The sequence below is a fragment of the Schistocerca nitens genome, chromosome 5 (genome assembly GCF_023898315.1).
Source record: "Schistocerca nitens isolate TAMUIC-IGC-003100 chromosome 5, iqSchNite1.1, whole genome shotgun sequence".
NCBI classification, from domain to species: Eukaryota; Metazoa; Arthropoda; class Insecta; order Orthoptera; family Acrididae; genus Schistocerca; species Schistocerca nitens.
In genome coordinates, this window is record NC_064618.1 from 308226045 (window position 1) to 308252815 (window position 26771).

Consider the following 26771-nt stretch of genomic DNA (forward strand, 5'->3'; position numbering starts at 1 on the left):
CTGCAGACGGGCAGTGAAATGTTTAATAACCTGTTTCACGTTACTTCACCCTCACACTGAAAAAGACAACACAAGTATGTGAAAATTTATGCTTTTCTACTTGGTCATTAAAATACCACAACGTGGGAGCATATAGCCCACATCATCCATGCAAGAACCAAAAAACTTTGATTTCTTTTATTTCATTTCACTCCACTTGTATGCCATACATACTGATTTTGTTCATAACCTCTTCATGTGTAATATATGGTTGGGTAAAATGTGGTACCTCTACCATTTTGGTAATTGTCAGTACCATTTTTTTTTTTACGAGGTGCGGCTAGAAAAAAACCGGACTGATGCTGGAAAAAACACTTATTTACAATTATTTACAATTTCATGTTATCTCCTTCAATGTACTCTCCTCGGTCTCTACACCGCTCCATACGAATTTTCCACTGTTCATAGCAATGCTGCAGATCATTTTCGGTAAGTCCATACATTACTTCCGTCGCTTTTTCTTTTACTGCTTCAATAGTCTCAAATCTAGTTCCTTTCAAAGCTGACTTGACTTTAGGGAAAAGAAAAAAGTCACAGGGGGCCAAATCAGGTGAGTAGGGTGGATGATCTAAGATGGGAATGTTGTGTTTTGCCAAAAACGTCTTCACTGACAACGCACTGTGAGCTGGGGCATTGTCTTGGTGAAGGATCCATGACTTTTTTCTCCACAAATCGTTCCGTTTTCTCCATACTCGCTCACGTAGGGTAGCCAGGACGCTAATGTAGTAATGCTGATTCACTGTTTGTCCCTCTGGTACCCAATCAATGTGCACAATTCAATGTTTGCATCAGTTTTTGCTGACAATGGTCTGCCAGTGCGAGTGTCATCACTGGTGTCTCCACGGCCATCTTTAAATCGTTTAAACCACTCAAACACTTGTGTTCGCGATAAACAATCATCGCCGTACACTTGTTGTAACATTACAAACGTTTCACTTGCAGATTTTCCTAGTTTGAAACAAAATTTGATGTTAACACGCTGTTCTTTCTGTACACTCAACATTTTCCGACGCGCAGACAAAACGTCAACTACTTAAAACAGATGCCACAGGCAGACTGAGTGCAGGAGGCAGATGAAACTCGAGCAGTAGGCGGAGCGAGAGTCACGTGACAGGCCACGCGACTTTCAGCCTTATTGCATTCGTTTTATTGTTTCACCAGTACTAGTCCGGTTTTTTTCTAGCCACACCTCGTATATTTGATCGTAGTTTTTATGGTAGCGGACAGTCACAATACAATGAGATAAATCGTAATAAAACAATTTTTCACCACACAAATGTGGCGAAATATCAGCACAAACTACGTCCGCCATCTTGTCAAACTTCTGTCAATCAAAATTTCTCGGAAACATGTCAAACGTGATCTGTGCTTGACAAACACATCAAACTGCACCACACACAGTCATTTGTTTGGCAAGCATAGTTAAGTGTGACAGAATGTTTGAGTGTTTAATGGGGCCTCAACAGAATGAGATACAAATCCAGCAGTGAGTTGAAGCAATTACTCAGAAAAATAATGAGAAATGAAATACATGGAAATATGTTCAGTGGTTTAAAAGAATCAAGGGAGGCATTAAAACTTGGTTCATAAATAGTCTAAACTGATTTTGTGTTATTTAAGGTTCCAGCATTTTACTCATTTCTCCCTCTTTTGAAATCGTACAAATCTTAAGTGCACAGTTTCTCTATACACAATAATCTAAACTGATTCACAGAAATGATAAACACAGGGAAAACAACACATGGTAAATATCTGCAATGGGTTTTTAAAGGCAGATACATGCTCCTTACAGAAATTTATAGCACCACAAATGCAACTGTATTTGTTAATACATACATATGTTAACTTTTTTATTAAATGCTTCATTTTTCAGATGACAGTGGTACTTCATAAACTATTCATAGATGCTAGTTTGGGAATAGAAGGTTGAAAATTAAACAAGATGATTTTTATTTACAATATAAATACTTTATGAGTAAAGAAGATCAGCTATCGAAAAGTAGAAGCTTCGTCCCTCCCCTATCACCCCCCCCCCTCCTCAAAACACGAAGAAGAAGAATAAGAAGAAGAATAAGAAGAAGAAAACTTACTAGCTTTTGGAATGAATCCTTTCTTGAGGTAGAGTACAAATACACACACACACACACACACACACACACACACACACACACACACACATGAAGTATGTGAGAAAAGCAATGATACTGACACCACTGCGAGCGATCTTGCAATGCTATGTTGTTCTACGTGTGTAGATTGGTGTGCTCAACCCTTCCAGATGTCCAGTCTGAGTGTCAACTCTGAACAGTGATGTTTGACAACGCTATCAGTGAAATTGTGTCTTCATTGTGTGTAACAAAAATAGAATGACAGAATTTAGAGCAACATTATAAAATCAAGTTTTGTGTTAAACTTGGGGAATCTGTGAGTGCGACATTTAAAATGTTGGAACACGACCTGTGGGGAACATTCCTTATCAAGAGCACAAGTTTTTGGCTTGCACAAATAAGTTTTGGATGATTAAGATGAACATGAACCTCGGTCAGGGAGACGTTCAGTTTCAAAAACTAACAAAAATGTTGAAAGTGTGCATGCGCCTTTGAGATCAGACTGAGGTTTAACAAAATGGATGATGGGTGACCTGTTCAACATTTTCACCGAATACCAAATTCTGACCGAAGTTTTGCATTAGCAAAAGTTTCGTGCAAAAATAGGACCAAAAATCTAAAATCTCAGCAGGAGGACAATTGAAGAAACGTGTGTACTGATCTTCTTGAGGGGATTGCCAGTCACCACAAATGGTTCATTCGTGTAATCACAGGTGATGATTCCTGGATTTTTGAGTATGATTCTGAGACAAAGTGGCAAAGTGATAAGTGGCAGAATGAGACACTCCTTGACAAAAAACCTCGAATGAGCAAATCAAAGATCAAAACAGTGGTGATTTGCTTTTTTCACAGTAGGGGTATCATGCATAAAAAATTTGTTCCTCCATGACAAACTGTCTACCAAGTGTTTTACAAAGATGTCCTTGAAAGTCTCAAGAAAAGGGTGAACTGAGTGAGAGTGGACATCACAGACAAGTGGATGCTGCATCATGACAATGCCCGATGCCACATGGCCACTTCCATCACTGAATTTTTTATATCAAAAAGCATTCCTGTTATTCCACAGCCCCTATTCACCTGATCTGCATCCTTGTGACTTTTTCTTTTTCTGAAATTGAAAAATGTATTATAGGATGTCATCTGGAAAACATTCAAAAGAATGTGAGCGACACATGTTACAGGCCCTGCCAGCTGAAGTGTTTCAGCACTGGCACCAAGACTGGGAACAACGGTGTGTAGCTGTCGAAGGGAACTACTTTGCAGAGGACAATATTGTTGTCTGAAATAAATAAAAGCTTTGGTAGATAAAAAACCAATAAATGTTTTGGTAGATAAAAAAATCAATTTTATTATTTTTCTCACACACCTCACATGCAAGCATGCACACACGAGCCTCTGCCCCTACATGGTGCCAGTTGGATGCACAGTGCTAGGATTACAATTTGGCACATGGGCTGGGGTGGGGTGGGGGTTGTACAGGGTGTGGTGGGTAGAGGGGGAGAGAGGTGAAAGGTAGGAACAAGGACTGGGGTTGGGCAGCTAGCAGCTTGAAGGGACGCAGCTGGTTTGCTGGCTAGGAATGAGGGAGGGAGGGGTGGTAGATACATGAGCTAGGCATGTGATACACACCTATCAGAGCCAGTGGGAAGCAGTGCACTATGAAGGTGAAGTGTAGACATGAAATGGGAGGAGGTGATAGGAGACTGGAAGAGAAACTGTTGGGTGGAGGGTGTGGGGACATTGGGTTAATGGAGACTGAGGTCAGGAGCGTCATGGGAATGATGTAATTGTTACAAAGATAACTTCCATCCGCACAGTTCAGAGAAGCTGGTGGTGGAGGGAAGGATACAGACATCCCAGGTTGTGAAGCAGCCATTGAAATCAAGCATCTTGTTCTCAGCTGCATGTTGTGCCAACGAGCAGTCAACTTTGTCCTTTGTAACAGTTTGGTGGTGGCCCTTCATTCTGATGGACAACTGGTTGGTTGTCATACTGACACAAAAAGCTGTGCAGTGACTGCAGTGGCTGCTTTCACACGTGGCCCTGCTTCTGATGTGGTTGGATAAGCCTGTGGCAGGCTCTGGATAAGACATGCTAGGAAGGTGGACTGGACAGGTCTTACAGTGGGGTCTTCCACAGGGATATGGGGCCTGTGGCAAGTAGTTGGGAGTGGGATTGGCATAGGATGGAGTAAGATGTTGTGCAGGTTGAGGGTGGTGGTGGTGGTTAGTGTTTAATGTCCCGTTGACAACGGGGTCATTAGAGATGGAGCGCAAGCTCGGGTTAGGGAAGGATTGGGAAGGAAATCGGCCGTGCCCTTTCAAAGGAACCATCCCGGCAGTTGTCTGAAACGATTTAGGGAAATCACGGGAAACCTAAATCAGGATGGCTGGAGACGGGATTGAACCGTCGTCCTCCCGAATGCGAGTCCAGTGTGCTAACCACTGCGCCACCTCGTTCGGTGCAGGTTGAGGGGGGTGGGGTGGGGGGGTTAGTCTCTTGGGTAGGATGTCTATCATTTCAGGAATAAAAATAGATAATCAAAGCCCTGGTGAAGGATACAGTTCAGCTATTCCAGTCCAGTGTGATACTGGGTGATGGGGGCTCTACTTTGTGGCCTATTCTTGTGGGCAGTGGGAGGATTAGGGTTGTATGAGGATATGGCAGGGGAAATCTGTTTGCAGACCAGATTTGGAGGGTCGTGCCTGTCTGTGAAGGCCCTCCATGAGACTTCTAGCATCATGCGCAAGGGAGTTCTTATCACTGCTGATAAGCCATCCATGGATGACTATACAGGGGCAAAATGTGTGTGTGTGTGTGTGTGTTTTGTATGTTTATTTGCACTCTAATTGGAGAAATGATTCATTCTGAAAACTAACAAGTTTTTATTTTTTGTGTGTGCCTGTCGATGAATTGGCACTTCTGCTTTCTTTGGTGAGTGGTCTCTTTAACTCCTAAAGTGTTTACAATCTAACAGAACTTTCCTATTATAATTATAAACTACTGGCCATTAAAATTGCTACACAACGAAGATGACGTGCTACAGACGCGAAATTTAACCGACAGGAAGAAGATGCTGTGATACGCAAATGATTAGCTTTTCAGAGCATTCACAAAAGGTTGGCGTCAGTGGCGACACCTACAGCATGCTGACTTTCAACCAATTTCTCATACACAAACAGCAGTTGACCGGCGTTGCCTGGTGAAACGTTGTTGTGATGCCTCTTGTAAGGAGGAGAAATGCATACCATCACGTTTCCGACTTTGATAAAGGTCGGATTGTAGCCTATCATGATTTCGGTTTATCGTATCGTGACATTGCTGCTCACGTTTGTCGAGATGCAATGACTGTTAGTAGAATATGGAATTGGTGGGTTCAGGAGGGTAATACGGAACGCCGTACTGGATCCCAACGGCCTCGTATCACTAGCAGTCGAGATGACAGGCATCTTATCTGCATGGCTGTAACAGATCGTGCAGCCACGTCTCAAACCCTGAGTCAACAGATGGGGACGTTTGCAAGACAACAACCATCTGCACGAACAGTTCGACGACATTTGCAGCAGCATGGACTATCAGCTCAGAGACCATGGCTGCGGTTACCCTTGACGCTGCATCACAGACAGGAGCGCCTGCGATGGTGTACTCAACGACAAACCTGGGTGCACGAATGGCAAAACGTCATTTTTTCGGATGATTCCAGGTTCTGTTTACAGCATCATGATGGTCGCATCCGTGTTTGGCGACATCGTGGTGAACGCACATTGGAAGCGTGTATTCATCATCGCCATACTGGGATATCACCCGGCTTGATGGTACGAGGTGGCATTGGTTACACGTCTCGGTCACCTCTTGCTCGCATTGATGGCACTTTGAACAGTGGACGTTACTTTTCAGATGTGTTACGACCCATGGCTCTACCCTTCATTCAATCCCTGCGAAACCCTACATTTCGGCAGAATAATGCACGACCGCATGCTGCAGGTCCTGTACGGACCTTTCTGGATACAGAAAATGTTTGACTGCTGCCCTGGCCAGCACATTCTCCAGACCTCTCACCAATTGAAAACGTCTGGTCAATGGTGGCTGAGCAACTGGCTCGTCACAATACGCCACTCACTACTCTTGATGAACTGTGGTATCATGCTGAAGGTACATGGGCAGCTGTACCTGTACACGCCATCCAAGCTCTGTTTGACTCAATGCCCAGGTGTATCAAGGCCGTTATTACGGCCAGAGGTGGTTGTTCTGGGTACTGATTTCTCAGGATCTATGTGCCTAAATTGTGTGAAAATGTAATCACATGTCAGTTCTAGTATAATATATTAGTCCAATGAATACCTGTTTATCATCTGCATTTCTTCTTGGTGTGGCAATTTTAATGGCCAGTAGTGTATTTATAAGAAATTTATTCAATAACTCACTGCCAATATTAATTGTAATGTGATGGCAACATCACATATTTTATTCTAATGGATAAAACTATTTAATCCAGGTGCAGCCTACCTTTGAAAATTGCTCAAGCACATTAGTGATGTGGCTAGTATACGGACAAGCAGAAGTATCGAGGGCATCCCACTGCCCATCAATGGTGCAGTTGTGGTGTGCTTGCTGAGGTCCAGTTCCATGGCCCTTGATCTGCTCTCCCTGACAGTCTACTACTACTGTATGACCCACAACAGTTTTGGGCCATATGTACACCCCTTTGTTGTTAGATGTTACTGAGAAAAGAGAAAACATAGTCCACTGATAGACATCAAAAGTAATTCAGAACTTAAAGAAAATTTGTTATTCTTTAGCATAAGAATCACTACGCTAAACATTTTTGACAAATTACAACAAATATATGAACCAAGGCTTAAAATCAGCTCCATGATCTGTGATGGCCATTACAGTCCATATTCCAACAGTCTTATCTGTGACATGATTTTTTTCAGACAAACGAGCCTCAATTTCACAACTGCTGGAATGTTGCAATTGTTTAGGAAAGGTATGTCCACAACTTATATTCTTTTGGATACTTATAATCTTCCAGCTCAATGGAGCCAAGCTGTAAGAAACTAAACCAAAACTGTGAATGAGAAAATTAAACACATTTATTTTATAAAATACTTATGGAATAGTTCATAACTTTTCACACATAAGGTAAGCTTGTAGCCAACTCTAAATCAATATGGAAAGAACTAGCAGCTCTAAATTAGATGGCAAAGTAAAGAGCACAACCATACAAGAACAGAATTGTAATACTGCCAAACTACCTCCAAAAGGGGTACATAGTTGCAGCAGACTACAGCTGTAAAATGTAATGAAATCTACACTGGAGACCACTGAGACTGAGTAAGGCTATGCAAAGGATTGGTGTTCTAACAAGGTAATGGACTTGCTGGAAGTAGTCATATTTCTTAAAATATGAAAAAAAAAAAAAAAAAAAAAAGATTGGTCTGGAACTCTGAGGCAATTGAGCAAATAGTTTTTGTATGTACAGGATAGAGAAAAATGAGTGATTGTATGGCAATGAAACTTTGTGGAAACATTTGCAAGAACCAGTGAAAGAAAAATAACTAACCATTGAAAGAAGCACATTTTAATTTTCATATTAGTGGATAACATTTGTTAATTGCGTAGCATGTTTATGCTCCAGTTATGAGTATTGTTCAGTGTGATGACCACCCACAGCCATGACAACCTAGAACTGCACTAGAGATATCGTTCCACAATTATTCGCAGCACTTTTCAAACAGTGGACCGTGGAGTGATGAGCTGCTGTGACACAGCACATGCACTGCTTGAAGACAGCACGCTGCATCCAGCACACTCAGTATGGCAACAGTAACTTCTTCAACAATTTTTGGTGTAATTGGCCGTCAGCCTCTCCCAGGAGCAGTTCTCAAATCACCAATTATTTCAAACTTTTGAATCACATTCTATAACACCAATGTGAAAAGAGGACTTTTCTGTGTGCCTTTAATGTGTCGATAATACTAGTGAACAGCAGCAGCAATATTATTGTTGTTTTGATAAAACAGCTTTACACGCAAATCATGCAGTGTATGGTCTGAACATCATTCCTATGAAGTTGCATATGCACACAGTAAATAGTCTTCCATCTACATGGCTCAAGTAATGAAAGTTTAATTATAACCCCGTTGCATGTCCTTTAGTCATTCTTCATAACAATATTTTTTTGAACTTTGAGAACAATACTTATTTCTACAATGACTGCATAACATATCCAACTCTACTGCTGGTCATGATTTTAGTACTCCCATTGCTTATGAACTATTTGTTACCTGAAAGCTCATTACACCAGACAAGAACACAAAACAAGTATGGTGCACGTCTGGAGGGTACAAGAGTCAAAATATGACTAAACACTAAAATTTAAAGAGCAGATGTTTTGTCTCTTCAAATTAATTGAGATAAAAGTTATTACGAAACAGCAATGCTTCTTAACTAGAGGTTTCTGACAATTTCACGGCATCTGTCTGCATTGAATCTGGGCCCCTTCTGCAAATGATCCACCTATGAAACAAACACATCCACAAAACAATTGATCCTTTTATTTATTTCTTTTTAATGAATAGTCAATTTATGTACTCTTAAAGAGTAACTTTCTATTACGTTCTACACTTCATACATTGACATTTCTTTATTAATTGCTGTAAGTTGAATGATACAGTAGGACATCACTTTTCACTTCAGGACATTTTTGTCATCTATGGCCCTTAGAAATCAAGTGTATAACACAAATGGAATAAACTTTTTAGAAGCCAACATATTTTATTTTTATGGTGACTTTGTATGTGTGCATGGGGATAGAGGGCGGAGATACCAAGTAATATACTAGTATGGAGAAAAATCTACACTAAAAAATGCTTCAATTATTGATAGTAGTATACATATGTGATAGCATCTAGCTTTTTTTCTACTTCTATCTAAACTAACTGGAAAAAGACATTCTCAATTCCCATTTCATAAACAGCTTTTGCTTTTTCTCATACAGTTATGTGGCTATTATCCACCACTCTGCATATTTATTTGCAAGTGCATTCAAGATTTTATCCCTCCCTAGCAAGGTTTTGAAAATTGATATTGCCAACATTTAGTTAACATTGAAGACACCTGCAGTGTTGGGTAGGAGGGTTTGTGTGCTTCGAGGATGTTGAGGGCTACGCTGGCGGTAGCACGAACTTGGACAGGACTTGGCACAGGAGCCAGGCAAAGTGTGATCCACTTCAGACGGCAAGGAGGGCTCAAAAGTTGTAGGGAAGCAAGCTTGTTGGGGGAGTAAACCCCAAAAATATAAAGTTCTTCATCATGGAGCTGGGAGTGGGACTAATAACCCCACGCTGGAATGAGTCATATTATGCACCCACAACCAGAGCCTTCGATAATTGAATACACGATATGGCTTCAGCAAAGGAAAAGGACAAAAAATTTGGCAATAATAACCCGTAATATACAAACAATGTTGAAAGCAAAACAAAAAATAAAAGAAACCGTTGAACAGTTCATGAAATTTAAGTACATATTGTGACACTATAAGAAGTGAGATGGCAAGGGCAAGGAAAGATACTCGTTGATATGTTCTAGTATTTTCTGCTGTATAGTGGAGTGAAAAGAAGAGAAGGTTAATCTGGAGTAGGATTTATAACAACAAAAGGGGTTAAGACAAGCCCTTTGGAATTTGAACTTAGGCTTAGGACAGAAGAAAAATTCAGGAATATAATGATAACACAGCATATGCACCAACACAGGAAGCATGGGAAGGAATAAAAGAACGGTTTTTTGAAGACCTTGAAAGTACATGTAGTGAAGTACACAACTACAATCTACTGCTAGTTTGACGAGACTTTAATGCAAAGGTTGGAGCTTTGCAATCTCTGTTTGCTCTTATTAATAATTTACCACACAAGAAAGAGTACATGTTTTAGACATGGAATAATACATCTTAGAACATGGAGATTAAGTTTAAGTTGAGTAGTTAATCAAACAGATCATGTTTTATAAAAAGCATGATTTACCTTGTCAGCCGTAGATGTATGAGCTGCAGTGATTCAGAGCACTATGTGGTAAAAGTCATAGCAAGAGAAAAATTAGCTAAGTTAGCTGGAATACAGAAAACTGTAATGGAAACAGCAAACTGGACTATAGAAAAACTGAATATACTGAAACTGTAAAGATGCATTAAACAAAAATTGAAGATGTTCTGACAGCATGTGAGGAAACAAGATCAAAAAAAGAGATGAAAGGGGCAGTGACACAGGCAGCAGAAGAAACAACTGGGACAAGAGGACAGGAAAGAAATAAATGGTTTGGTGACAAATGTAGGCTAGCAACAGAACATAAAAATGCAGGAAGACTGAGAACGCTACAGAAAGGACCAAGAAGAAATGTGAAGGTGTTAAAGAATTATGGCCTAATGCTCATAGGATACATAAGAAAAAGGAATGGCTGAAACAAAAATTTCAAGGCACAGAAAAATGAAAGGAACAGAAAGAAACAAGAAAATGTTATCATGCAATAAGAAGGACGAAGAAAAATTTTTCAACCAAAACCAAATGCATGTAAAAATAAAATGGCTAGATAATCACAGATGAATAAAATATATTGCGAAAACGGTCAGAATATTTTGAAGATATGCTCGATACCATCTCAGACCAGATATCAATATACACTGAAAAACTGCTGTGCACCTGGTGAAGATGGGGTGGTGTCAGTAACATATGGGAAAATGAAAGTGAGCCAGAGGATTGGAAAACTGGAATAATATGTCATGTATATAAGAAAGGAGAAAAATTAGTGCATTAGAATTATAGAGGCATCATTTCACCGAATACAACATATAAGATATTTTCAGAGATACTGACTGAAAGGATAAAAATGTGTGCTGAAAATATTCTCAAAGAATACTAGTCACATAAAGGTACTTTAGACCAGTTATTTGTTATTAGACAAATAAAGGAAATATTTTATGAATATGACATAGAGCTCCACTTTCCATTTTTTATTTTAAAAAAGCTTTTGATAGTGTCAACAGGTCAGCATTGCATAAAGTGTTGCAAGAATTGGACATCTGTGACAAGCTAAGATGGTTAGTTGAGTTAACAATGAAGGACACAGAGGCAAACGTAAACATGAATAACAAAATAACCAAGAGATTTAACTTTACGGGTAGAGTGAAACAGAGTGATGGTTTCTTTGCCATCTTGTTTCATTTGCACTGCACAGTCTGATACAAAAAGTAGACAAGAGAGGTATAATAATGATGGAATTCAGTCAGATATAAGCATATGAATATGCAGATGATATTGCAATTGTGGTAAGAGATGTAAACACCCTTAAACAAATGTACAAAATAATGGAATCAGAAAGAGTAAAAACTGGGCTTACTATAAAGCAACACATAATATGTGGTAATCTCCAATTCTAAGATTAGAAGGACGCCACAGAATCTGAAGACCTCTAATAAATGTTTTAAAGATGACAGCTGCTTCCATTATCTACATGTCTTTTTAATCAGTGATAGTAATATGAAACAATGTATCAGAGAAAGGATAAAAGAAGGAAATAGAGCATATTATGCAACCTTACAGGTATCTAAGAGTACTCTACAAGAATAACCAGGTTAGAGAGTTGTAAAAATAGTTGTCACAAATGGTTCAGTAATGTGGACAATGGCAGAAGGGGATATAAAAAACCTAAGGACTCTTGGAAGAAAACTCCTGCAAAAAATATATGGGCCTATGAGAGAGGCAGAGGGTTAGAGAGTAAGATACAACCATGAAATATAACAGGTTAATGCGAAAGACATAGAAAAATTTATATAATCTCAAAGAATACAGCGGTTAGAACATATGGAGCGCATGGCGGATCACAGGACGCCCACACAAATAATGAAAGGCAGGTTGTATTCAACCAGAAGGAAAGGCCTACCAAAATTGTCATCAAGGGCTGTAGTGTGAAAGATGATGATGATGATAATTTAGGTTAACACATAATAGGCCAGTACTTTACAGCAGTCATTAAAGTCATTTTATCTGTGCCTGGCAGTGGCCATGCATCAGACTGATGCCTATGGCTGTTTCGTAAATCAATAAATCTAGGAAACCCCTTCCAACCATCCAAACTCACTCTCCCTCCCTATGTGAGCATTGTCCCTCCAACACATTCTTCAGTTCAGTAATTCCCCCTGGCATCAATCTCCACAAGTACCTTCATCTATTACTGCCCCTTTTATCCATTCCTTCCTCTCACCCAGGATTTATTCCTCACCAACTTCATAATGAGTTCCTCAGTATAATTTGATTCATTGGTATGCACTTTGCTCACCCTCTCCCTTTATTCTATCCTGCATTCTCCCTCCCTCCACCATGAATTCCAGCCTCATATATCACCACATGCAAGAAACTACCTTACCTGCACCAGGACATGCGCTCTCAAGTTGCATACTCTTATCCTTGTTTCTTTCTAAACATCATTCTCCTAGTGCTTGTCCATCCCTTTCCGCTTTCCTTCTTTTCTTCCCAATGCTCCTTACTGATCCACCTGTCACAAATCCTCACTCTAGTACGGCCACAGCACTGGCACCTATACCAGTGTGTGTCTGCAGGCCCTGAAGACGAAAGAAATTTTATAACAATCTACTTATCAAGCTTCCACAGAACACTGTCTGGTTATCTCTGTGTATGTATTCCATTGTTTGTATTTCAATCAGCATTATACAATTATGTGAACAGCACTCATGACGGGGTAAGTGGCATTTCCCAAAAGAGTGCTACACCTGCTGTACACACATGCTAAGAAACAGTTTCTTGTCTCTCAGTAGATTTACAAGGATTTTGTTTATGTGCATTTCTTGTGTTATTATATTAGTTCTCAACATCAGTTAATATTATTTATATACTTAGTGATAGTGTTATGACTCGCTAATATCATGCCCTGAAATGAGATCCACTATGTCTGACATTTTCCCCATCCCCCTAGACTGACTTTTTAGCTACTCCCACTCTGCCTGCAAAAATCTCTGCAATATCCTGGTCAGACTCTATGCGCCTTCTGCATCCATTTCCCTATCCTACAGCTCCTACTACTGAGACCTTCCCTGCTGTAAGGCTTGCCCTATGCACCCTCCTAACACCACCTATACCAGCCCTGAACTGGCAAAACATATACTTTCAGAGGTAGAGCCATCTGTGAAATGACACATGTCGTGTACCAGCTGTTATGTAAACACTATTTGGCCTTCTGCAGTGGTACGACTACCGCCAAGTTATTAATTATGATGAACAGGAAAAGACAGTGGGTGTGTATTGGCAACACACAATATCCTGTTGCCCCATGCTCACAATATCCCATTGTTCCATGCTTTACAACATGACAGTCGTGACCTCGGTGCCTATTTCACCACACAGGCAATCTGGATTCTAACCTCTGAAACCAATTTCTCATAACTATGCAGGTGGGAACCAGCATTACACCATGCCCTTGGTTCTTACCATCCACCTGGTCTTAATTTACATTACTTTCTTCAGTCTTAACATTTCCTTTCAGTAACTATTCATTTTTTCACACCCTTTCAGTCTTTTAAGTTTTCCAACCTTTTATTTTATGACATCTACATCTACATCTACATTCATACTCCGCAAGCCACCCAACGGTGTGTGGCGGAGGGCACTTCACGTGCCACTGTCATTACCTCCCTTTCCTGTTCCAGTCGCGTATGGTTCGCGGGAAGAACGACTGTCTGAAAGCCTCCGTGCGCGCTCTAATCTCTCTAATTTTACATTTGTGATCTCCTCGGGAGGTATAAGTAGGGGGAAGCAATATACTCTATACCTCATCCAGAAACGCACCCTCTCGAAACCTGGCGAGCAAGCTACACCGCGATGCAGAGCGCCTCTCTTCCAGAGTCTGCCACTTGAGTTTGCTAAACATCTCCGTAACGCTATCACGGTTACCAAACAACCCTGTGACGAAACGCGCCACTCTTCTTTGGATCTTCTCTATCTCCTCCGTCAACCCGATCTGGTACGGATCCCACACTGATGAGCAATACTCAAGTATAGGTCGAACGAGTGTTTTGTAAGCCACCTCCTTTGTTGATGGACTACATTTTCTAAGCACTCTCCCAATGAATCTCAACCTGGTACCCGCCTTACCAACAATTAATTTTATATGATCATTCCACTTCAAATCGTTCCGCACGCATACTCCCAGATATTTTACAGAAGTAACTGCTACCAGTGTTTGTTCCACTATCATATAATCATACAATAAAGGATCCTTCTTTCTATGTATTCGCAATACATTACATTTGTCAATGTTAAGGGACAGTTGCCACTCCCTGCACCAAGTGCCTATCCGCTGCAGATCTTCCTGCATTTCGCTACAATTTTCTAATGCTGCAACTTCTCTGTATACTACAGCATCATCCGCGAAAAGCCGCATGGAACTTCCGACACTATCTACTAGGTCATTTATATATATTGTGAAAAGCAATGGTCCCATAACACTCCCCTGTGGCACGCCAGAGGTTATTTTCACGTCTGTAGATGTCTCTCCATTGATAACAACATGCTGTGTTCTGTTTGCTAAAAACTCTTCAATCCAGCCACACAGCTGGTCTGATATTCCGTAGGCTCTTACTTTGTTTATCAGGCGACAGTGCGGAACTGTATCGAACACCTTCCGGAAGTCAAGAAAAATAGCATCTACCTGGGAGCCTGTATCTAATATTTTCTGGGTCTCATGAACAAATAACGCGAGTTGGGTCTCACACGATCGCTGTTTCCGGAATCCATGTTGATTCCTACATAGTAGATTCTGGGTTTCCAAAAACGACATGATACTCGAGCAAAAAACATGTTCTAAAATTCTACAACAGATCGACGTCAGAGATATAGGTCTATAGTTTTGCGCATCTGCTCGACGACCCTTCTTGAAGACCGGGACTACCTGTGCTCTTTTCCAATCATTTGGAACCCTCCGTTCCTCTAGAGACTTGCGGTACGTAGCTGTTAGAAGGGGGGCAAGTTCTTTCGCGTACTCTGTGTAGAATCGAATTGGTATCCCGTCAAGTCCAGTGGACTTTCCTCTGTTGAGTGATTTCAGTTGCTTTTCTATTCCTTGGACACTTATTTCGATGTCAGCCATTTTTTCGTTTGTGCGAGGATTTAGAGAAGGAACTGCAGTGCGGTCTTCCTCTGTGACCTGTCTATTCTCTCCCCTTCTGCCCTCACGGGTCTACCACGAGTAACACACTTAGGTTTTCACACTTATTAACTCTTGCACAATGTTTTGTCAGCAATCTTTGCCTTGATTATTAATCTATCTTCCACCTTTAAGTTTTCAGGTTTTCAGGTCTTGTTCAGTGCAGTCCCCAACAAATGGTTTTCCCCTTTCATCCTGTCCGATATGTCTCCCCTGACTCAGTTTCTGGGAGACTTCTGGGTAACTCTCCTCATTTCCTAAACATTGTCTCCTTCCCGTTCACTCATTCTGCCTGAAGAAGGAGTTACTGGCACCAAAAGCTTGCACATTTTCTTAAATTTTGTGTGTTTTCTCCTGCCACCACCTGGTGAGTGGATTTCTTATCTATCCAATTATACTATATATATTTAGTGAGATACTTAAGTTATTTAGAAATGATGCATACACATACTACATTGCAAGAAATTGCGCACAGTACAATCAGAAGGTATTTGTAGAGTAAAGACCATCTGGTAATCTAAAAGAAGAATAGAAGTGATTATAGTGTCTGTACTTAACAGATGGCACAAAGGGACTGTTAAATAATGTACTGAGTCCCAATCAGAGAGCTGGAATCCATACAAAAATTATCCTTGCCACAACAGTACGCATTGGAAACAAATGTCAAAATAAGCTATATGGTTAACTGTAATCATCATGGAAGAATGCTACGAATTTGTGCAGGCAACATGCCATTATAGACAGTTTCAACAAATCTGATCATTTGACAATTGATGGAGGAATTTTACAAGAATCAAGAAATAATGCCTACATTGAACAAATTACATGGAGAGGCAAAAGTCTGGATACACCCCTATAAAACTTCAACGATGTGAGGAATCATAATGGCATCTAGAGTGGGATATCTGTAGATGGGCGCGCAACATACAGGAGCGACAGCAAAGGTGGCTGCCATCTTGAAATCTGCCATTTGCATCTGGGTTGGTTTGGGTTGAGTTGGTTGGTTGGTGATTTCGGGGAGAGAACCAAACAGTGAGGTCATTGGTTTTGGGTAGGAAGAGGTCATGAAGCATATCATTTTGAACTACCTCTTCCTCAGAAATACATACGTGAAATCTGTCTTAACTTTATTTGTGTAGGAGTTATGGCATGTTTAAGTTTGAAATTACAAGGAGGTGATCAATTCTCTTAATTATTGCAGGTGATCCACAATGGCACTTAAACAGCAGAAACACATCAAAATTGTGTTGATAAGTGGCGGACGAAGTACCAGAGTTATTGCTGCTGACTTCAATGCCCGGCATCCTAAGAGAAATGACATTTCATATATGACAGTATTCAAATTATTGGACAACTTTTGTGCAACGGGTTCTGTGGTGGACAAGCCAAACAATGGACATCCAAGAACAGCCACCGACAAGGAGACTGCAACAGCAATTGTAGCATCATCTATGGAAAGTCTACATCACAGCACATGGTGGTTATGAGCAATATCTGGTGTCAATCAGTGCTTAATCCTGCATGTGTTGCACACACACAAATGGCACCCATACAATTACAGTTACAACATTATATCTTGGAGGATGACCCTGATCAGTGGGTGCAGTTTGCAGAATGGGCTCTGGATCAGGGTAACAGGAATCCAAACATCATACGAGAGGTGTTATTCAGTGCTGAAGCTAATTTTTAAGTGCAAGGAAAAGTAAACAAACAGAATCATTGCTACCGGTCAGATGCAAGCCCCTTGTGAATGGATCCCTGTATGATGCCACTTACAAAAAAGTGATGGTTTGGCGTGAGACTTGGGACAAAAGAATCGTGGGTCCAGTGTTTATTGATGGAACCTTGAATGGGGAGAGGTATTTGCGATTATGTGCTTCCTAAGCTGTTGAATCTGCAGGGTGATTTACCAACCTTCTTCCAACAACACAGTGCACTTCTCCACAATTCTACTAATTTCAGACATTTTCTGGATAAACAGTTTGGAGGTCACTGAATAGGCAGGAGGGGTCCTACCAAATAGCCACCATGGTTCCCTGATATTACATCTCTTCACTTTTATCTGTGGAGACATTTAAACCATTTATGCTTAATGCCAACTCTGACAAGTGTCCTGAACTTTAACTCCTACACAAATAAAGATATCTTACAACAGATTTCACATGCGTATTAATGAGAAAGAGGCAGTACAAAATGATGTGCACATGTCACCATACCCATTTTAAATACGTAACCCAAATCCAAGATGGCGGATTTCAAGATGGCTGCTGCTTTCGCCATAGCTCCTATATGTTGCCTGCCCCCTCACAGACACCTCATACAAAATGCCAATATGAGACCTCACACCATTCGACTTTTATATGGGTGTATCCAGACTCTTGCCTCATTCTGTATTATATTAAAGCTTTTCTGGTTAGGTCTGTCATTAAGCAACTGAATAAAGTCAATATTGTTTTGCCTGGTATGTTTTGTCTCAATTTATTAAGGCATCAGCTGTGGATGTGTATGTATTGATATTGTTCTACATGTGCTCTTGGTGATGTATTTGTTCTGCCTATAACACTAAACACAAGTTTCAGCACAGGATACAAACTGCACACACACTCATCCACCATATTAACAATGATGCTGTGTGCAACATGACTAATGAGACCTGACATGTGACTTACAGTGAGATACAGGCATCTATGAGCATATCAATGACTGCTGTACTTTTGACTTAATTTAGCTGAGAAAGATCTGTTCTTGGTCGATTTCATACACACTGACCAAAGCTCCAAAACATGGTAGTGTCAATCGATGTGAGAAAATGCTAGAAAGTTTGACCCAGGAAATGCAAAATCTATATAAAACAACATAACAGGAGAAGAAACTTGTAAATATTCATATGAGCTGAAAACTAAGTAGCTGTCAGCTGGTGATTAGTGTTGTACATGAAGCACTTCCAAGAAAATGATCGCTTGTTACTTTGGTTACAGTGGACGTGTCGTGTACATTGCTTTAGAAGATTACAGAATAGCTATTGCTGAATGGCATATAACAGTTTGTTTGCCACAACTCATCAATGAAATCAGAAAAAGTAACAAAGAAGATGACTCAGTCTTCATCGTGACAATGTCAGGTGGCACATCAAAAAATAGGCTATTTCGCAGAGAAAAAAAATATAATTATTGTCTAATTGAAAATATTCACCTGATTTATTCCCTAATAAATTATTTTTGTTCCATTATGTCAAACATAAAATTTGTGGACAGCAATTTTTATCACAATTTTATGAAGCACCAAAAGCAGAGAGACAAAACTGTTTCCATCATTGGTTTGGACACATGAAAATGTACATTAATTCTGAAGTCAAATATTTTAAGGAAGAATAAAATTATTTGTACAAAAAGATGTTCACTTTCCACTGTTATTAAGTAAAAGCTTCAAGTGTAGCCCTCACAGCAAAGACGCAAATGAACATGCAGTCATCAAGGCCCAGCAGAAATCCTTGGATAAAGCACGAACATTAGATTTAATTAATAAAAAGAGAAAATATTAAACTGCAGTGAATGACACATGCAAAAGTGATCACAGACATCTAAAAACAACCTGACAGAAGGAACAGCCACAAGAATAATGCAAACCTGTAGAAGCATACATCAATAATGAAACGCTAAATGCCAATTTTTAGGAAAATTAAAGACATCTTTGGAGAAAAGGGAAGCAACTGTATGCAAATCGATAGTTCAGAATGCAAGCTGGTACTAAGCAAAGAACAAAAGCTTAAAACTGGAAGGAACATATAGAAGGGTTAAATAAAGGAACGACAGCTGAAGACAATATTATGTAAAGGAAAACGGATGTGGATGAAGCTGAGATGGGGGGAGGGAGGAGCAATACTGTGAGAAGAAATTTGCAGTGCACTGAAAGATCTAAGTTGAAACAAGACAACTCGAGTAGGTGACATTTCCTCAGAATTAACAAAGGTCCATGGGAGAATCAACCATGAAATTCCATTTGGTGCATACGATATATGACAGACGAAACGCTTCAAGGAGAATGCAACAATCCCAGTACCAAAGAAAGCAGGTGCTGATGGGTGTGAGAATTACTGACTCATCAGTTTAATAAGTTACACCAATTATTTATAGAAGAATGGGAAAACTGAAAGAAACTGATCTGAGGGTGGACCAAGACGGCTGAAGAAAAACAAAGCTATATTTTTATACTGGTATGTACATAAGATGGTGGGGTGATGTGCCGTGGTAAGGAGCAATGTACCACATGACACTCAGCTAATACCATCATTCTGCCACTTCTGTCTGTAGTGTGTGAAGTAGAACTTTTATCATTCAATTTCATGTTAGTTTAGGTATGTTGAGGATACTTAGAACTGTAGTGTTCATTATGGGTGGCATAATGCACACATGACAAGTATTAAGTGAAGAGGAAACAGCAATGGATTTTCAAGCATACAAATGTTTGTAGGGAAAGTCAGAAGCAGAAACAGTGATCCAGAGTGACATTCATCCCTGTCATAGCTCCAATTACGAGAGCAGACAATGGATGGAATATGCAGGTGTGGAACATGGACAGAGAGCCCTTCTTAGTTGCAGATCACTATAAAATTATTTGCAGAGCTGAACAATGCTTTTCTCTATGTTGACTGAAGAACAAACTTTGAAATCTGAAGTTATCAGGTATCACATACAGGGTGCAAAAGTTAATCTAACACTTATCCAGAAACCTGACACAAAGAAGAAAGGAAAGTTTCTCAAAATTTCAAGTGAAATGATGGATGTCAATAAACTGCTGCCACAATATTTCTGAGCATCATCTTCTGGCCACTTTCAGGCATATACTGGCAAAAGAGCACTGAAATGAGTCGTTTAAAGCCAAGCTGGTGCACAAGAGGTGTAACCCGTTGTCACTGTGCATGCGTTGCTACGGTGAATGCGAATGTGCTGCAAGTCTGTGTGGTGAAAGCTCACCTCATCGAAATAAGACTGATCATCTTCACATGACAACATTGCAGAATGATGCCACTTATGCAGAGTGCAAAGTTTTATTTTTATAACAGGATTCCATGCATTATCTAACTCAAAACAACAGTCTTGATTGATAATGACCTCAGACAGTGATATTTCCAATGATTCGTTGATAACATAGTTCCAAAACTTTCACAAGAAAGGAATGATTTGAGGTTTGCTGTTGATGTTATGATTCTGACACAGACAGTGAAGTACTTGGGAGGTCCAGCTGAATGGCATGAATATTGTATTTGAAAGAGGTTATAAAGTGAACATCAACAAAAGTAAACCAAATGTTGTCAAATTAAGTCGTGATGTTGACAGTATAAGATTAGGGCAGTGGTTTTCAAATTTTTTGGGTCATGGCTCCCTTGACCTGAACATGAACACCACAACTCCTTTCACACAAGACATCCAACTGGAAGTGTGAGGTAAATAAATAAAGTTTTAAAAACATTAACATCAATAGTCATTTCTATATTAACTATTGACATTACACATTTCAACCAACCTTTAATGTTATTACGTCTTTTTCTTGCAACAAAAACAATGGGAAGGATGAGCTTGCTGCTTCATCATCATCATCATCATCATCAATTTTTCAAATGTCGCCACAAGATCGGAAACTGTGGCTTGCATCTCCTTCTCTACATTAATTAACCATCAATATTTTGTGTTAATGACTGCCAATGCTTGAAAACCTATCTCATAAACAGGATGTTGCAAAAGGTATTAAAATTCGTACATCCTTGTTTCCTACTTGGGGTCACTCCTGCTTCATCAACCTCCAAAATTCAAGCAATGATGAGGAAATGAAGTTCGATTTCTATGTGTAGCCTGAGAAATATCAATAACTAGTTCTTGTCCTTCCGCAGTAAGTATTGATGGAAGTTCTGTACTGAAAGAATCTTTGAGCCACTGGTCCAGTCGTACTGATTAAGTTCTGGAAAGTACTTCAGAAAGGCATCAGTGAGTTCAGTTAAATGACCCACAAACACAAACTTCAATTCTTCAATCAACTTAAAGCCACTGTCTTCTAGAACAATATAAAGAGCAGGGGAAAACATGATGGTACATCTTTATCATCCAACTTTTTCTTCCACAATACTAGTCTGCCATGTACAACGCTGCCAAGGTAACAACACTTATTTGCTGGCCCACTACTAGTGCACAGGTTGTTCCTTTTCTCATAAAGCAAATAAACCAAATTATTACTCTTATGTAACCACCGTGACACTCCTACTACAATGCTGTGATGCCCCTCAGAGTTGGGACACAGTTTGACAACTCCTGGATTAGGAAATGGGCTACTAAAAGTGGTAGACAAGTTTTACTATTTGAGCAACAAAACTGAAAAAATAGAAGTACAGATAACAAAAATGCAGCTGGCAACTGCAAGAAAAGCTTTTACGTAAAAGAAAAATTTGTTAACATCAAATATAAATTTATACATTAGAAAGTATTTCTTGAGAATATTTGTCTGTGGTAGCCTTATATGAATGTAAAATGCAAACGAAAAACAGAATAGACCAGAGGAAAATAGAAGCTTTTGATATGTCGTGATACAAAAGAATGCTGAACATAGATGGGTAAATAGGATAACTAATGGAAAGATACTGAACTGAATCAAGGAGAAAGGCAATTTATGGCACAATTTTACTAATATAAAGATCAGGTCGATAGACACTTTTTGTAGCATCAAGGAGTAGTTAATGTGGTGGAGGAAATTGTGAAAAGCAGATGGGGGCAAAAATTGTAGAGGAAGACAAGGCTTGATTACAGTAAGCAAGTTCAAATGGATGCTGTAATTATGCAGATATGAAGAGACTTGCAAACGACAGACCAGTCTGGAAAGTTTCAATAAAAGAGTCTACAAATCAAAGTCACTTGATGCAAATATTTCAGTTTTATATTTTTATAATAATAACTCATTTCACTGGTGTCACCACTTTTTCTCCAATTCCACTTACCGTAAGCTCTTTGTTGAAACAAAAGCCTTCCCTTTATCTTCCCCAACTCATATTCCTATATAATAGAGGGAAACATTCCACGTGGGAAAAATATATCTAAAAACAAAGATGATGTGACTTACCGAACGAAAGCGCTGGCAGGTCGATAGACACACAAACAAACACAAACACACTCACAAAATTCATGCTTTCGCAACAAACTGTTGCCTCATCAGGAAAGAGGGAAAGACGAAAGGATGTGGGTTTTAAGAGAGAGGGAAAGGAGTCATTCCAATCCCGGGAGCGGAAAGACTTACCTTAGGGGGAAAAAGGACAGGTATACACTCGCGCACACACACACATATCCATCCACACATATACAGACACAAGCAGACATGTCCGCTAATTTCAAGTTGCCGCCGCTCATACCTCACCTGTCTTTCAACAACATCTTTGCCTCTGTACTTCTGCCTCGACTGACATCTCTGCCGAAACTCTTTGCCTTTACAAATGTCTTTCCGCTCCCGGGATTGGAATGACTCCTTACCCTCTCCCTTAAAACCCACATCCTTTCATCTTTCCCTCTCCTTCCCTCTTTCCTGATGAGGCAACAGTTTGTTGCGAAAGCTTGAATTTTGTGTGTGTGTTTGTGTTTGTTTGTGTGTCTATCGACCTGCCAGCGCTTTCGTTCGGCAAGTCACATCATCTTTGTTTTTAGATATATTTTTCCAACTCATATTCCCTTTGATAACTTCTTTCATTTGTGCCATCCAATTATTTCACATTTTGTATAACTTTTTTATTACATACATTTCAAAAATTTCCATAACCCTGAGAGACAAAATTCTGGTAGCTGTCATTCAACGCCAGCCATTAAAGTAATACACATGTGCTATAGACAATACATTTACAATTTCCATTATCTCTAATGATATTACTGCTGATATGATGTTAAAAAGGCCAATCTCTTACTCTGATTTAGTAAACAACCTGTCAGATCTTTTCTTTTTAACTGAATATCCCGTTAACTGCCCTTATGTACCCCTGACGAGTTAGGTACAGGCTATATCACTATGACTTTATTGTTATGAATATAATAGGGAAACATTCCACGCGGGAAAAATATATTTAAAAACAAAGTTGTCATACGAAAGCGCTGGCAGGTCGATAGAAACACAAACAGACACATACATACACACAAAATTCTAGCTTTCGCAACCAATGGTTGCTTCGTCAGGAAAGAGGGAAAGACGAAAGGATAAACGTCTGCTTGTGTCTGTGTATGTGCGGATGGATATGTGTGTGTGTGCGAGTGTATACCTGTCCTTTTTTCCCCCTAAGGTAAGTCTTTCCACTCCCGGGATTGGAATGACTCCTTACCTTCTCCCTTAAAACCCACATCCTTTCGTCTTTCCCTCTCCTTCCCTCTTTCCTGACGAAGCAACCATTGGTTGCGGAAGCAGAATTTTGTGTGTATGTATGTGTCTGTTTGTGTTTCTATCGACCTGCCAGCGCCTTTGTTTTTAAATATATGACTTTATTGTTAATTTGATACAATACTTTGAAACTGACCGTTAGCTGCAAGCCGTGTCACTGTAATTTTATTGTTGTTGATAAAAGGATGATATCGCGACAACATGTGTTTCTTTCTACCACACTCTGACTACTCCATTCAACATTGTTTATTCAGAACTATTAATTAACAGCTACATAAAAAATTATACAATATACAGCTGAATAATACATTTCAGAACAAGCCTATCTACACCGAATACTTTCCAATTTCACTCAACTCATAAGCATGTTGGCATTCAGGGTCACAATTATGTATTTGGGATTGCTGTAAGGAATGACAGAGCATTAAAAAAGACTGAAAAAGTAAAGTACCTGTCTGGGGGCAGTATTTAGTTTCTTTTGATATTACAATTAAAGTAATTGCTTGTGTCTGATTTCCTTGATCGGACACCAAAATGCAGTTCCATTGTCCACTATGTTCTTGAGACAGGTGTTGAATGTCAAGTGAGCTGAAAGAAAGGGAAAAATTTGAGCTGCAAATGTATTATAAAATTACAAACTAAGCATAAATTACAATGTAGTACTGTATTGGAGCTGACTATGTCACTTAAAAAAAGTCATAATGCCTGTGAAAAAAGACTTGATTACTCAAACTGCTCACTTGATGCATTTCAGGTATTTTTCCATCATCAGATAGCTAAAAAGTAAGATGAGAACAAATTTGTACATAGAACATGTAACAGGCATTAACAAAGTACAAAATCCAATAAATTAAACCTGCCCAAGTGCACAGAGAGTCGCACGATAAAAGCATTATTAGTTGTACACTATGTGATCAAAAGTATCCGGACACCCCCAAAAACATACGTTTTTCATATTAGGTGCATTGTGCTGCCATCTACTGCCAGGTACTCCTTATCAGCAACCTCAGTAGTCATTAGACATCGTGAGAGAGCAGGATGGGGTGCTCTACAGAATTCACGGATTTCGAACGTGGTCTGTTGATTGGGTGTCACTTGTATCATTCGTCTGTATGCGAGATTTCCAAATCCCTAAACATCCCTAGGTCCACTGTTTCCGATGTAATAGTGTAGTGGATAAGTGAAGGGACACATACAGCAGAAAAGCATACAGGCTGACCTCATCTGTTGACTGACAGAGACCGCCGATAGTTGAAGAGGGTCATAATATGTAATAGGCAGACATCTATCCAGACCATCACACAGGAATTCCAAAATGCATCAGGATCAACTGCAAGTACTACGACAGTTAGGCGTGAGGTGAGAAAACTTGGATTTTATGGTCGAGCGGCTGCTCATAAGCCACACACCATGCCGGTAAATGCCAAATGACCCCTCCCTTGATAAACATTGAATGACTGAACAGTGGAAAAACTTTCTGTGGAGTGACAAATCACGGTACACAATGTGGCAATCCTATGGCAGGGTGTGGATATGGCGAATACCTGGTGAATGCCATCTGCCAGCGTATGTAGTGCCAACAGTAAAATTCGGAGGCGGTGCTTTTATAGTGTGGTCGTGTTTTTCATGGAGGGGGCTTGCACCCCTTGTTGTTTTGCGTGGCACTATCACAGCACACACATTGATGTTTTAAGCACCTTCTTGCTTCCCACTGCTGAAGAGCAATTCGGAGATGGTGACTGCATCTTTCAACATGATCGAGCACCTGTTCATAATGCACGGCCTGTGGTGGAGTGCTTACATGATGATAACATCCCTGTGGACTAGTTTAATTAACGACAATGCAGGAAGACAGATTGCTACTAAAAAAAAAAAAAAAAAGACACATTAAGTCTGCAGGGAGGGACAATTAAGAGACACTTACATAAAGCTTTCGGCCACAGCCTCCATCAACAAAAGAGGAATACACGCCATTCATACATACATGCAAGAACACCTCATGCACACATGATTGCCAACTCTGGCAGCTTGGGCCAGAATGCAACTATCACATGGGATGCAAGTAGCAATCTGGAGGAGGCGGGGAAGAGGAAGGATTACTACTGTAAGGGTGGACGGAGAGGCAAATGCTGTCTGATGGAGTGTACAGTGACTAGAATGCCAAGAGGTGCAGCATCACGAGATTGTACAGCATGAAGATGGGGAATAAAGGAGATAGGAGCAGGGAAAGGTGGATGGGTATATTGGCGGAGGGCGACAAACAAAGAGGCTGGGAGACAAGAATGGGGAGGAGATGATAGGACAGAGGGACTCGAAACTGTTGGATAGTGTGTGAGGACAGTATGTTACCATAGGTTGAGACCAGGATAATTGTGGGAGTGGAGAACATGTTATAAGGATAACTCCCATCTGAACAGTTCAGAAAAGCTGATTGTGGAGGGGAGGATCCAGATGAGCTAGGTGTTAAGCAGCCATTGGAATCAAGCATTTTATGCTAAGCTGAATGTTGTTCCACAGAGTAGTCTACTGTGTTCTTGGTCACAGATTGGTGGTGGCCGTTCATTCTGGTGGACAGCTGGAAAGTAATTATATCAATATAAAAAGCTGTGCAATGATTGCAGCAGAGCTGGTAAATGACATGGTTGCTTTCACAGGGGACTTGATCCCTCATGTGGAAGGATAAACCTATGATATGACTGGTATAGGAAGTGCTGAGCAGGATTTGGCAGGTCTTGCACACCAGGGTCTTCCATGGGGATATGATCCCTGAGGCAAGGTGTTGGTATTGGGAATGGCATAGGGATGGACTAGGATATTGTGGAGGTTAGGTGGGCAATGGAACACCACTTTAGGAGGGGTGGGAAGGATCTCGGGCAGGATGTACTCATTTGAGAGGCATGACAGGTAATCAAAGCTCTGGCGAAAGATATGGTTCAGTTTTTCCAGTCCGGGCTGGTACTAGGTGACAAAGGGGGCACTCCTTTGTGGCTGGTTCCTGGAGGTGGTGGGAGGATT

General features: G+C 40.1%; 1 protein-coding gene across 2 annotated transcripts in view; it reads right to left on the minus strand.

Annotated features, from left to right (window-relative positions):
* The window catches only part of LOC126259476 (adhesion G protein-coupled receptor A3), a 198581-nt gene that overhangs the window by 91914 nt on the left and 79896 nt on the right, over positions 1-26771 (minus strand). For both annotated transcript variants that reach the window (XM_049956314.1, XM_049956313.1), the window contains 2 exons: positions 24208-24344; positions 6654-6868 (listed from right to left, as the gene is read on the minus strand). In XM_049956314.1, the coding sequence (XP_049812271.1) occupies positions 6654-6868; positions 24208-24344 (352 nt within the window). The remainder of the gene's footprint in view (positions 1-6653; positions 6869-24207; positions 24345-26771) is intronic.